General features: G+C 39.2%; 2 protein-coding genes across 2 annotated transcripts in view; both read left to right on the top strand.

Moving 5' to 3' along the window:
- Positions 1–1,454, top strand: part of muc13b (mucin 13b, cell surface associated) — a 28,191-nt gene extending 26,737 nt beyond the window's left edge. Inside the window, exon 12 of the mRNA XM_084160757.1 lies at positions 388–1,454. Within this exon, the coding sequence (XP_084016883.1) occupies positions 388–741 (354 nt within the window). The 3' untranslated portion in view covers positions 742–1,454. The remainder of the gene's footprint in view (positions 1–387) is intronic.
- Positions 1,455–2,915: 1,461 nt separating this feature from the next.
- Positions 2,916–12,353, top strand: part of lrp2b (low density lipoprotein receptor-related protein 2b) — a gene marked incomplete at both ends in the record, with an annotated part of 143,661 nt that continues 134,223 nt past the window's right edge. Inside the window, 6 exons of the mRNA XM_084167517.1 lie at positions 2,916–2,934; positions 5,284–5,391; positions 5,752–5,874; positions 10,563–10,679; positions 11,639–11,749; positions 12,124–12,240. Coding sequence (XP_084023643.1) covers positions 2,916–2,934; positions 5,284–5,391; positions 5,752–5,874; positions 10,563–10,679; positions 11,639–11,749; positions 12,124–12,240 — 595 coding nt within the window. The remainder of the gene's footprint in view (positions 2,935–5,283; positions 5,392–5,751; positions 5,875–10,562; positions 10,680–11,638; positions 11,750–12,123; positions 12,241–12,353) is intronic.

Here is a 12,353-nt window from a genome sequence, read left to right on the forward strand (position 1 = left end):
ATTTTGAGGAAACATTTAAAATGTGTTATGTATTCTATGAATCCATTAAATATATTATATTAAAGAAGAAACAATATGAACAAAAAGTATATTCAGAGTAAAGTATCTTAAGATGTGAAGTACATATGAATTACCGAATAGTACAAAGAACTGGGCCAATTTAACCCCCCAAAAACAATTTATTGAAGAACATTTCAAGCACTTGCGTTCAACTTTATTCATTAAAGAATACAAAAGTGTATTTTTATGAAATGTATTGGTTGTAATATGTCTTCTCAACCAAAACACCAGTTACAACCAGAAAATGATGTCATTAAAATGTAATGTGCCAAATTGTTATGAATTATTCACTGTAGTGTCAGATACAGATGTTGTTTTGTGTTTTAGATTGGTGGCTACCAGAACCCTGATGACACAAGGAGCTTCAACACCAGGAACCCCTACCAGAGCAGAGGTCAGGGCAGCAACCCCTACCAGAGCGGAGGTCAGGGCAGCAACCCCTACCAGAGCGGAGGTCAGGGCAGCAACCCCTATCAGAGCGGAGGTCAGGGCAGCAACCCCTACCAGAGCGGAGGTCAGGGCAGCAACCCCTACCAGAGGGGAGGTCAGGGCAGCAACCCCTACCAGAGCGGAAGTCAGGGCAGCAACCCCTACCAGAGCCGACCCCAAGACGACAACCCCTACCAGAGCCAAGGCCAGGACAACCCCTACTTTACACACGACAATGGAAGAAGAAACTGAAGACCCACTGGAACAGTCAACTAAGGATACCATTTTTTTCAGAACGCAAATGCTTAGAAATCAGAAAGCAATAACAATGGTTTTTGAATAGTCCTACTTGTGATTCTTCCCTATGTTCTACTCAACTTTTATGCACTGTGTATCAATCTTTTTTTTTGTACAATAAATTATTGTTGAGTTGCAGTGACCATTCAGTCCAAGAGTGGGCGGTGTATCCAAGCTTCTGAAATTGATGTAGCCAAAAGGCTACTACTGTATTGTCGCTCAGTTTTTCTTATGTTTTTAAGTATCAGTTAATCCATTCACATGTCCTGATTGTATAACTGTAATGAATGTATTTTCCAATATCATTCCAATACTGTATTCATGTGTGATACATGAGGGCTTAATCTTTGACTTAGCTGAAACTGTTGTGACTCATGCAAATCTTACATTAACATCAATGCAAGATGTCAACATGAAAGTCCCAAATTTCACGTGCTAAATCATCATTACATTATGATTGTATGGGTCTGTCGTTTTAAATGTTTCTTATTTATTAATTTGAATATGGACTTGAACCCAGATAAATTGATGTCGGGAATTTATTGGTGTAGTTCGCACTTATCTGTTTGATCTCTTGCACGTCTATGAATTTGCTGATATTCAATCAAGGTTTAGAAATAACAATTTACTCATAAATAATGCCTTTTATCCTTTAATGTGCCATCTTAATACATATTGTATATGTCATGTAAATATAGTCAAATATAAATTAACAATGTGTGTAAAATTGTTCAATGATACACACAGTTCAGTATGACTTTTACACAATACATTTTGTAAATGAGACTGGCTTCTGTATGTTTGAATAAAGAAAAGGGGAAAAAAAACAATTTTGATTGTACAGCTGCGTTTGGTTATTAATTCAGACAGACACTAAGATTTTTTGTGTGTGTTTTTGTACATAATGGAATTTCTATAGTGAGTGTATCATATTGCAAATATGTAACGTGTGCTGTCTGGAAGTAGTTCTGTATTTTAAGATTAAGATCACTTTATTCAACAATTGTACACAAGGTCCAACCGTAATTGGGCTTTTGCTTTATCCCAATCCCTCCGAAAGACACACAGGCTACACGTTGGAGCTTGTGGCTGCCACACTGGGCCCCCTTGGAGCAGTTATTGTGGGGGGGGGGGGGGGTCAGGTGCCTTGCTCAAGTGCGCGATAGCATCTAGGATTTTATACCAGCAACCCTCTTGTTGCCAGCTCACTTCCCGACAAAATTTCCCCATCACAGGCTCCCTTCTCTAACATCAAGGCTACCTGCTGCAATGGTGTATAAGTGATGGTAATCAAGAGTTTGTATAGTCCCATGTCATAACATTGTTTCTGCCCAGTGAATATTCAATATGGCATTTGGAGAAACAATGTATTAATGGTGAACAAAACTAAAATGTACTGTTGATTCTGCAACTTTATGTAGCCTATCCCACGTTTCCCTTACCAATGAGAGTGAATAATAATGTCAACCATACAGATTGGCAACAGCAGTTACATTTTATCAAAATATGAACAGGAATAATCAACTTAATCTTGTGTTTTTTTACAGCATATTAAATGTCAATCACCTATTTTACATTTAAGTCATTTAGCAGACGCTCTTATCCAGAGTGATTTACAGTTAGTGAATGCATACATGTCTTTTTTATACAGGCCCCCCGTGGGAAACGAACCCACATCCCTGCCGGCCAAACCCTCCCCTACCTTGGACAACCCTGGATTAATTGTGCGCCGCCCATGGGTCTCCCGGTCGCAAACAGAGCCTGAACTCGAACCAGGATCTCTAGTGGCACAGCTAGCACTGCGATGCAGTGCCTTAGACCACTGCGCCACTCGCACTTGTTATTGAAGATGTCAATGTGGAATTGATTTGAAGGAATATTCATGTGATCAAGACAGATGACACTTTTAGTTTAATGATGTACATAACTACATATTTACTCTTAACTAATAAGTTAATAAAATAAATAAATAGCCTATCTAATTGTTTTTTAATTATTTTCATATTTTATCATTTTTATTAACCTATACCAGTTTGATGTTACCGTTTACATTTCATGAATTTCAGTAACAAACAGGGGGCAATTTGCACTGGCTATTAATAATTGGTGTCCAATAACACTTCTGAATAATGTCTGTAAAGTGTAAAGGTACACGCTTCCATCTTAGAAATGTGTTTAAAATTACGCTTAGATGGAATTATTAGTATTTCTGTAAAACTAGCCTGCGGGTACATAACCTAGGCTAGGTTTGAGGTCAGCAGGGGAGTTTGTAAAGGTTGCCAGATTTCTCCCTTCCTCTACCTTTTGACAGCTCAGATTTTATATCTATTAGTATCCCCAAATTCTTGTTTTTTGAATGTGTCTTTGTAACTATATTTACGGTAGGTCTTCGGGAAAAAGTAATGCTTCATCAGATTTCAGCATGTTTTCAGATTTTGTTTAGATAAAAGTAACATTGCTCTCATAGAATGTAGTTCCTTGAGCACTACAGATATGTCGACCAGTAGGGGTGGCAGGTAGCTTAGTGGTTAAGAGCGTGTGGCAGTAACCGAAAGGTTGCTGGTTCTAATCCCCGAGCCAAATAGGGAAAAATCTGTCGATGTGCCCTTGAGCAAGGCACTTAACCCTAATTGCTCCTGTAAATCGCTCTGGATAAGAGCGTCTGCTCAAAAACCAAATATTTGTGAGAATTGCTCCATTGTTAAACATTTTGTTGGTGACCCATTCTTATATGGTATGCAAATTGAACAGTTGTCGCTTTAAAATGGGTCTTGATTGATGTGATCTGATCTTTCAAAACCAGGACGAAAATAACAATTCCTGTCTTCCTGTTGCACAAAAATGACTGGGTTGTTTTCTTGCTGATGTGGACAACATCTCCACCGGTACAAGTTAATCTTAGATGAATTTCATGTAAAAGAGAGAGTCATAAAAAGCTGTATACTTTATGTGTTTCAAATTGGACCCTATGTCATTTGGGTTTAGAAATCTTCATCCAAAAGACACTCTGGTTTACACTGGGGTTAGAGGGAAGAGAGGTGATAGTTAAGATTGAGTATGAATCAATTTAGTTCATCATACTAACTAATACCCAAACTAAGAAAAGAGAGTATTGACTAAAGGGAGAGGGTGCTTGAAGATGGACCTCTTAGGTCTACTTGTCCTGTCTCTCTTACTGCTCTCTCAACGAATTCAGCTTACTCAAGGTATGTATGATTTGAAAAAATTATGTGTGTATTACTATCTGTTTTAATTTACTTTAACAAATTGTTATAGAACAAGTATTGCATCTATGGCACAGTGATAATGCATTAGGTTTTTTAAATTGAATTTATTGAATCATTCAGTCTTTCTACATGATTTGAAAAGTGTCCTCTTAGTTGAACAGTTAGATATTCAATATGCTTTCCAGAATGCAAAGTGCACCCAAATGCCCAAACCTCTCAAACATAAAAAAAAAAGAAAAAAAGTCTGCTACCACAGGCCTAACCAAGATCCATAGGTGTGCTGACCTTATTCTATTATTCCACAGGTTCCTTCAGAAAAGAAAGTCATGAGATATGATGTGAAATTGTGTAGACATGTTAAGTTTAGAATTCTGGGGGTGATTCAAATATGTTTTGAAACATTTCTTTATTGTTATTTTTATAGACAAACAGTATGAATCGTTAGATTTACAAAAAACTGCACACATTTTGATTTATATGAATGTAAAATATGTCTGCTTTAGAGCTGTACAGATGAAAGAAGTCATCAAATTATTATTGTTAAATGGAGTAGCTGATTGATTATGAATATGTATGAATATGTATTTCCTTTCAAATGTATTACATGATGACATGGTTTGGTCAACTATATGATCAAGGACTCATCTCATGAGTTTCAAGGTCATAGGATGTGCTCTGACTGCATTTATGGACAATAATTAACTATATTTTTAAAGGTCCATCATGTGGTAGGGTTCAAATGCCGTACACATTAGACGAAACAGTAGCTGTAGTTGTCATAAACACTGTTACTTATTGTTAAGGGAAACAGTAAAATGTTTTTTTCTAATAAATTCAACCAGATGATGAAATCCAAAGATGTTTTATTAACGGATAGGCCATCTCTATTTCAGTTTTGTTCAAATGCACTGAAGACTGTCATTTTTTATTTCACATCATGTCGTTTTGTCTATTGAAAAGTACAACAAATCATTAGTATTAAGACATGAAATGATAAAGGTTCTCTAGTTCTGTAGACTATCCAGGAGTGTAAAATATGATATTCTAATGGTTTAGATAAGGGATGGGGTGGGGGTCACAGAAAATCTGAACTCATCTTGAGGGGCCGCAGTGGCTCGCGGGTCTGCGTACCTACATCCATAACCACACGTGCAGTCAGAGCCGGCCCTAGCCTTTTGGGGGCCCTAAGCTGTTTATTTTTTAACAAGTCAACCATACTGCAGTTACCACACTGACTGTGCTACTGACCGCTGCACTCTCTTTTTTGAAGGCCAATGTGACAATGGTAAGTTTCAGTGTGCCAACGGTCAGTGCATTGACTTAGACTGGAGGTGCGATGGAACCAAGGACTGCACAGATGACTCTGATGAGCTCAACTGTCGTGAGTATCACGGGTACCATGATCTTGGAAATCCTTATACTGTACATGGCTTCAGTTGATGCTCTTATAAATGTTGAACATGCTGCTAGCTGTACCAGATAACATTCAATTCAAATTTGTTTGAGTGTATTTGAAAATCTCAGACACTGGGTTATAGGTTTTGATTGAATAACACCCTATACATAACTTGTCCTGGGCCTTATTCATGAAGCTTCACAGAGTAAGAGTGCTGATCTAGGATCAGTTCTTCTCTGTCCATATAATCTTTGTCATTGTAATCTAAAAGGAAAAACTGATCCTAGATCATATTCTGAGACTCTTTGTGAATATGGGCCCTTGTGTATTTCTGTGTGGCAGCACCTCCATCCTGTAGCTCCCAGCAGTTCAAGTGTGTGACGGGAGGCGAGTGTATCTCCCTCCAGTTTGTCTGCGATGGGGAGGAGGACTGCACTGACGGCTCCGATGAACAGAGAACCTGCGGTACGTACAAGTTCACAAGACTTCACTTCAGGTTACATGGGGTTCCAGTTTCCTCTGGATATCACTCACTTAAGACCAATATTTTACTCTGAGACGCTTTATACATACAGGCCCTGACCTCACACAGCTTGGTCTTATCTCAACATGGTACTCGGTACATAAATCCGAGACACTCCATTTAGTATGATATGTTACAAATTACAATTCGTATTATATGTTACGAATTTGCAAAACGTGTTACAGTAGATGTTATGAATTTGAAAACCATACAATATGTTACGAATTTGCAAAACGTATGGGGGTGTTACACTTGCATCACGATTTCATATCAAGTGTCAGGAGTAATTTATCTTACAGTTTGACTTTATTTAGAGATAACAAGGCAGCAGAGTTTCTGCATCTCAACGGCTCAAATATTCTCGAATGTGGTATTGTCTTATTCCTGGGGATTAAGACATGACTGTTGCCTATCTCCCTCACTGTTTATAATACCGAGGTAAAATTTGTTCATATTGGATATTCGGTTTTCTGTCATCAATAGCTATTGAACCAAGCATGCCATGACTATGAAGATGGTATATTCTGAATCAGGGGTGGATGGAGAAAAATACACAGTAAAAAAATACATCTTCAATCTTCAATAGCTCTTTAACAAAGCATGCCATGACTATGCAAATTATATATATACAGTTGAAGTCGGAAGTTTACATACATCTTAGCCAAATACATTTAAACTCAGTTTTTCACAATTCCTGACATTTAATCCTAGTAAAAATGTCCTGTCTTAGGTCAGTTAGGATCACCACTTTATTTTAAGAATGTGAAATGTCAGAATAATAGTAGAGAGAATGATTTCTTTCAGCTTTTATTTATTTCATCACATTCCCAGTGGGTCAGAAGTTTACATACACTCAATTAGTATTTGGTAGCATTGCCTTTAAATTGTTTAACTTGGGTCAAATGTTTCGGGTAGCCTTCCACAAGCTTCCCACAATAAGTTGGGTGAATTTTGGCCCATTCCTCCTGACAGAGCTGGTGTAACTGAGTCAGGTTTGTAGGCCTCCTTGCTCGCACACGCTTTTTCAGTTCTGCCCACACATTTTCTATAGGATTGAGGTCAGGGCTTTGTGATGGCCACTCCAATACCTTGAATTTGTTGTCCTTAAGCCATTTTGCCACAACTTTGGAAGTATGCTTGGGGTCATTGTCCATATGGAAGACCCATTTGCGACCAAGCTTGAACTTCCTGACTGATGTCTTGAGATGTTGCTTCAATATATACACATAATTTTCCTTCCTCATGATGCCATCTATCTTGCGAAGTGCACCAGTCCCTCCTACAGCAAAGCACCCCCACAGCATGATGCTGCCACCCCCGTGCTTCACGGTTGGAAGCAACCCCCTTTTTCCTCCAAACATTACGATGGTCATTATGGCCAAACAGTTCTATTTTTGTTTCATCAGACCAGAGGACATTTCTCCAAAAAGTACGATCTTTGTCCCCATGTGCAGTTGCAAACCGTAGTCTGGCTTTTTTTATGGCGGTGGATATAGATGCTTTTGTACCTGTTTCCTCCAGCATCTTCACAAGGTCCTTTGCTGTTGTTCTGGGATTGATTTGCACTTTTTGCACCAAAGTATGTTCATCTCTAGGAGACAGAACACGTCTCCTTCCTGAGCGGTATGACGGCTGCGTGGTCCCATGGTGTTTATACTTGCGTACTATTGTTTGTACAGATGAACGTGGTCCCTTCAGTCGTTTGGAAATTGCTCCCAAGGATGAACCAGACTTGTGGAGGTCTACCATTTTTTTCTGAGGTCTTGGCTGATTTCTTTTGATTTTCCCATGATGTCAAGCAAAGAGGCACTGAGTTTGAAGGTAGGCCTTGAAATACATCCACAGGTACACTTCCAATTGACTAAAATGATGTCAATTAGCCTATCAGAAGCTTCTAAAGCCATGACATCATTTTCTGGAATTTTCCAAGCTGTTTAAAGGCACAGTCAATTTAGTGTATGTAAACTTCTGACCCACTGGAATTGTGATACAGTGAATTATAAGTGAAATAATCTGTCTGTAAACAATTGTTGGAAAAATTACTTGTGTCATGCACAAAGTAGATGTCCTAACCGACTTGCCAAAACTATAGTTTGTTAATAAGAAATTTGTGGAGTTGTTGAAAAACGAGTTTTAATGACTCCAACCTAAGTGTATGTAAACTTCCGACTTCAACTGTATATCATTATTTAACAGTGACACATACACTACCAGTCAAAAGTTTGGACACACCTACTCATTCAAGGGTTTTTCTTTATTTTTACAAGAGTGTGCAAAGCTGTCATCAAGGCAAAGGGTGGCTATTTGAAGAATCTCAAATATAAAATATATTTTGATTTGTTTAACACTTTTTTGGTTGCTACATGATCCCATATATGTTATTTCATAGTTTTGATGTCTTCACTATTATTCTACAATGTGGAAAATAGTAAAAATAAAGAAAAACCCTTGAATGAGTAGGTGTGTCCAAACTTTTGACTGGTACTGTATATATAAACTAAATTTAAATAGGAAGAAAAGCAATGGGTTTTTGTCCATCCTCTCGTGATTCTGAATATATCATTTTCATAGTCATGTCACGGTTTGTGTAAGAGCTATTGAAGATTGAAACCAAAAAAAGAAACTAAAAAAGAAACAACAAAAAATAAAAAGTCGTGGATTTTTGTACATTCTACCCTGATTCTGAACATGTCATTTTCATGGTCATGCCATGCTTTGTCTAAGACTATTGAAGATTGAGTGTGAATTTTTCTCCATCCACCCCTGACTCATAATCTACCATTTTTATAGTTATGGCATGCTTGGTTCAATTGCTAATGACGAGAGAAAACCGAATATCCACGGAATATCCAATATTAAACTAATTTTACCTCGGTGTTAATGTGATTTTGGAAAGAATTCAGACCCCTTTACTTTTTCCACATTTTATTACGTTACAGCCTTATTGTAAAATGAATTAAAATGTTTTATTCCCTCATCAATCTACACACAAAACCCTATAACGAGAAAGCAAAAACAGGTTTTTAAAAATGTTTGCTAAAAAATAAATAAAACGTAAATATCATATCATAAGTATTCAGACCCTTTACTCAGTACTTTGCTGAAGCACCTTTGGCAACGATTTCAGCCTCGAGTCTTCGTGGGTATTACACTACAAGCTTGGCACACCTGTATTTGGGGATTTCTCCCATTCTTCTCTGCAGATCCTCTCAAGCTCTGTCAGGTTGGATGGGGCGCGTCGCTGCACAGCTATTTTCAGGTCTCTCCAGGGATGTTAGATCGGGTTCAAGTCCGGGCTCTGGCTGGGCCACTCAAGGACATTCAGAGACTTGTCCCGAAGCCACTCCTGTGTTGTCTTGGCTGTGTGCTTAGGGTTGTTGTCCTGTTGGAAGGTGAACCGTAGCCCCAGTCCTAGTTCCTGGGCGCTCTGGAGCAGGTTTTCATCAAGGATCTCTCTGTACTTTGCTCCGATCATCTTTCCCTCTGGCAAACTCCAAGTGGGCTGTCATGTGCCTTTTACTGAGGAGTGGCTTCCGTCTGGCCACTCTACCATAAAGGCCTGATTGGTGGAGTGCTGCAAAGATGGTTGTCCTTCTGGAAAGTTCTCCCATCTCCACAGAGGAACTCTGGAGTTCTGTCAGACTGACCATTGGGTTCTTGGTCACCTCCCTGACCAAGGCCCTTCTCCCCCAATTGCTCAGTTTGGCCGGGCGGCCAGCTCTAAGAAGAGTCTTGGTGGTTCCAAACTTCTTCCATTTAAGAATGATGGAGGCCACAATCAACAGCTTGAACAGCTCTATGCGAAAGAAATGTGTCTTGCTGCATGAGGCAAATGGTGGTCACACCAGATACTGACTGGTTTTCTGATACACACTTTTTAAAAAGTTATCTGTGACCAACAGTTGCATACCTGTATTCCCAGTCATGTGAAATCCATAGATTAGGGCCTAATGAGTTTATTTCCTTATATGAACTGTAACTCAGTAAAATCTTTGAAGCTGTTGCATGTTGCGTTAATATTTATGTTCAGTAACGCCTTGCCCCCAAAATAAGACATTAGCATCCCGAGTGGCGCAGCAGTCTAATGCACAGTATCGCAGTGCCAGAGGCATCATTACAGATCCGGGTTTGATCCCGGGCTGTCTCGCAGCCGGCCGCGACCGGGAGACCCATGAGGCGGCGCACAATTGGCCCAGCGTCGTCCGGGTTAGGGGAGGGTTTGGCCGGCTGGGATGTCCTTGTCCCATCGCGCTCTAGCAATTCCTTATGGCCGGGCGCATGCACGTTGACTTCGGTCGCCAGCTGTACGGTGTTTCCTCTGACACATTAGTGTGGCTGGCTTCTGGGTTAAGCGAGCAGTGCGGCTTGGCAGGGTCGTGTTTTGGAGGACGCATGGCTCTCGACCTTCGCGTCTCCCGAGTCCGTACGGGAGTTGCAGCGATGGGACAAGACTATAACTACCAATTGGATATCACGAAAAAGGGGGTAATAAGTACAGAACAAATAAAAAAATAAGACATTAACAATAATGCGACAGGAATGTGAAATCCCTCCTTATCCATTTTACATCTTACATTTACATTACATTGACATACCTTATGATTTATGTGCTCGTGTTCTACGTTTTCAGGAGAGCAGACTTGTGGACCACACCAGTTCACGTGCCAGGAGGGCCAGTGTATTCCCAAAGTGTACCGATGTGACCGTGTGAAGGATTGCTTGGACAACTCAGATGAGAACAACTGCAGTAAAGTTTTTAAATCCACATTCCTTAATAAGATTGGTCTGTAGTTTAAGGTTCTTAAAACTTGTCTGGTTAATTTGCAGTAGATCTACAGTAGATCATTTCTGCTGCTAGCAAAGGTTGTGGACATTTGTCTATTTTGACGATAACACATTTTCACATGATTCAGTGTTATTTAGTAGATGCTTGTGATGTACTGTATGATAGATGTAGGCCGTATGTATGTATGTACTATATGTTCATAGGGAATGATACTGCAATTTTTGGGATTTGCAAATGTGCAAAGTCAGACTGTTTTATTGTTTATGGGACTACCTTTACAACCCATTTTGTTCTTATTAATATTTTAAGAAGCATTCCAGTTTTGTTCCTGCTAGATATGCGTTAGTCACCAAATGGTTTGATTTTTAATTAGGGGTTGTTACGTTGTTAACTCAGATTGCATCTCCTATTACTGGCCACTGGTCATCTTAATGTGGCAAAATAGAAGTAGACTTTATTCTCCACTCAAGAAAGTGGTTCAAGTCTATCGTAATTAAACTATATAATTCTCAATTACTTTATGGTTTGGATTATTCTTTCTGAACAGGAAGTAAAATGGGACACTCCTCAGTCACATTGTCACATTTAACTCATTGCTTTGTCACAATTTTGTCCCCACAACCATTTTGAGATCTTGTGACAAAACGTGCAACGTGACAATCTACCTTATAGTATGTGTGTGTGTCAGGGTTGGGGTCATCTCAAGTTGAAGTCAGCCAATTCAAGGAGTGATTTGTAATTAAAATACAAAAAGGTTTAAACTTTTGAAGTAAATTGCTTCTCCTTTTCAGTTTATTGAGAATGAATTGAACATAGATGGCCTTTTCTCACTTATTGAATTAGAATTTCAGTTTGCTTCCTGAATTGACTGATTTCAATTCAAAATTGACCCCAACCCTTGTGTGTGTGTTATTCTCTAGTCTACCCCAGCTGCACTGAGAAAACCTGTGCCAATGGAGCTTGCTACAATAACTCGCAGCACTGCAACGGGCTGCAGAACTGTCGGGATGGCTCAGACGAATCCAACTGCAGTAAGTCAGATGGGTCAGGGGAATCGAACTATACAGCCTTAATAGAGTTAGTAATTTGAACTTCAGTGGCTCAAGAGAGTCTGAAAATTCAACTGAAGATAACATCACATAATGGTCTGTTTGAGGGAGTAGTCTTGACCCAAAACACCAAAGACACCTAGCAGGATGATAAAATATATGACCCAATTAAGAAATGATGGTTTGACATAATCACAGTCATGCATTTATCCCATGTTGAATGACAATGACAAATGAAGACACAAAATATATACTTAATATATGTCAGGCATATGGGTTGACATAAGATTAATGCGTTTATTACATTTTCCTGTATGTCTGCTCTTTTGCTGAGTATATTACATTGTGTCTCTTAGCAACACAGCAATGTCCTCTGCACCAGTTCCAGTGCACCAATGGCTACTGTATCCCTGTGTCCTTTATCTGTGATCACTGGGACGACTGCGGGGACAACAGCGATGAGCAAGGCTGTGGTAAGAAGCACATAGACCACCCATAGTACATAGTATATTCTTACCTCACAACAAAAACATGGTGAAGTCCTAAAACATTGGCGTAAATATGTGTTCATCTGAGATTGCTATTT

Source organism: Coregonus lavaretus, assembly GCF_964263955.1.
Source record: "Coregonus lavaretus genome assembly, chromosome: 1".
NCBI lineage: Eukaryota > Metazoa > Chordata > Actinopteri > Salmoniformes > Salmonidae > Coregonus > Coregonus lavaretus.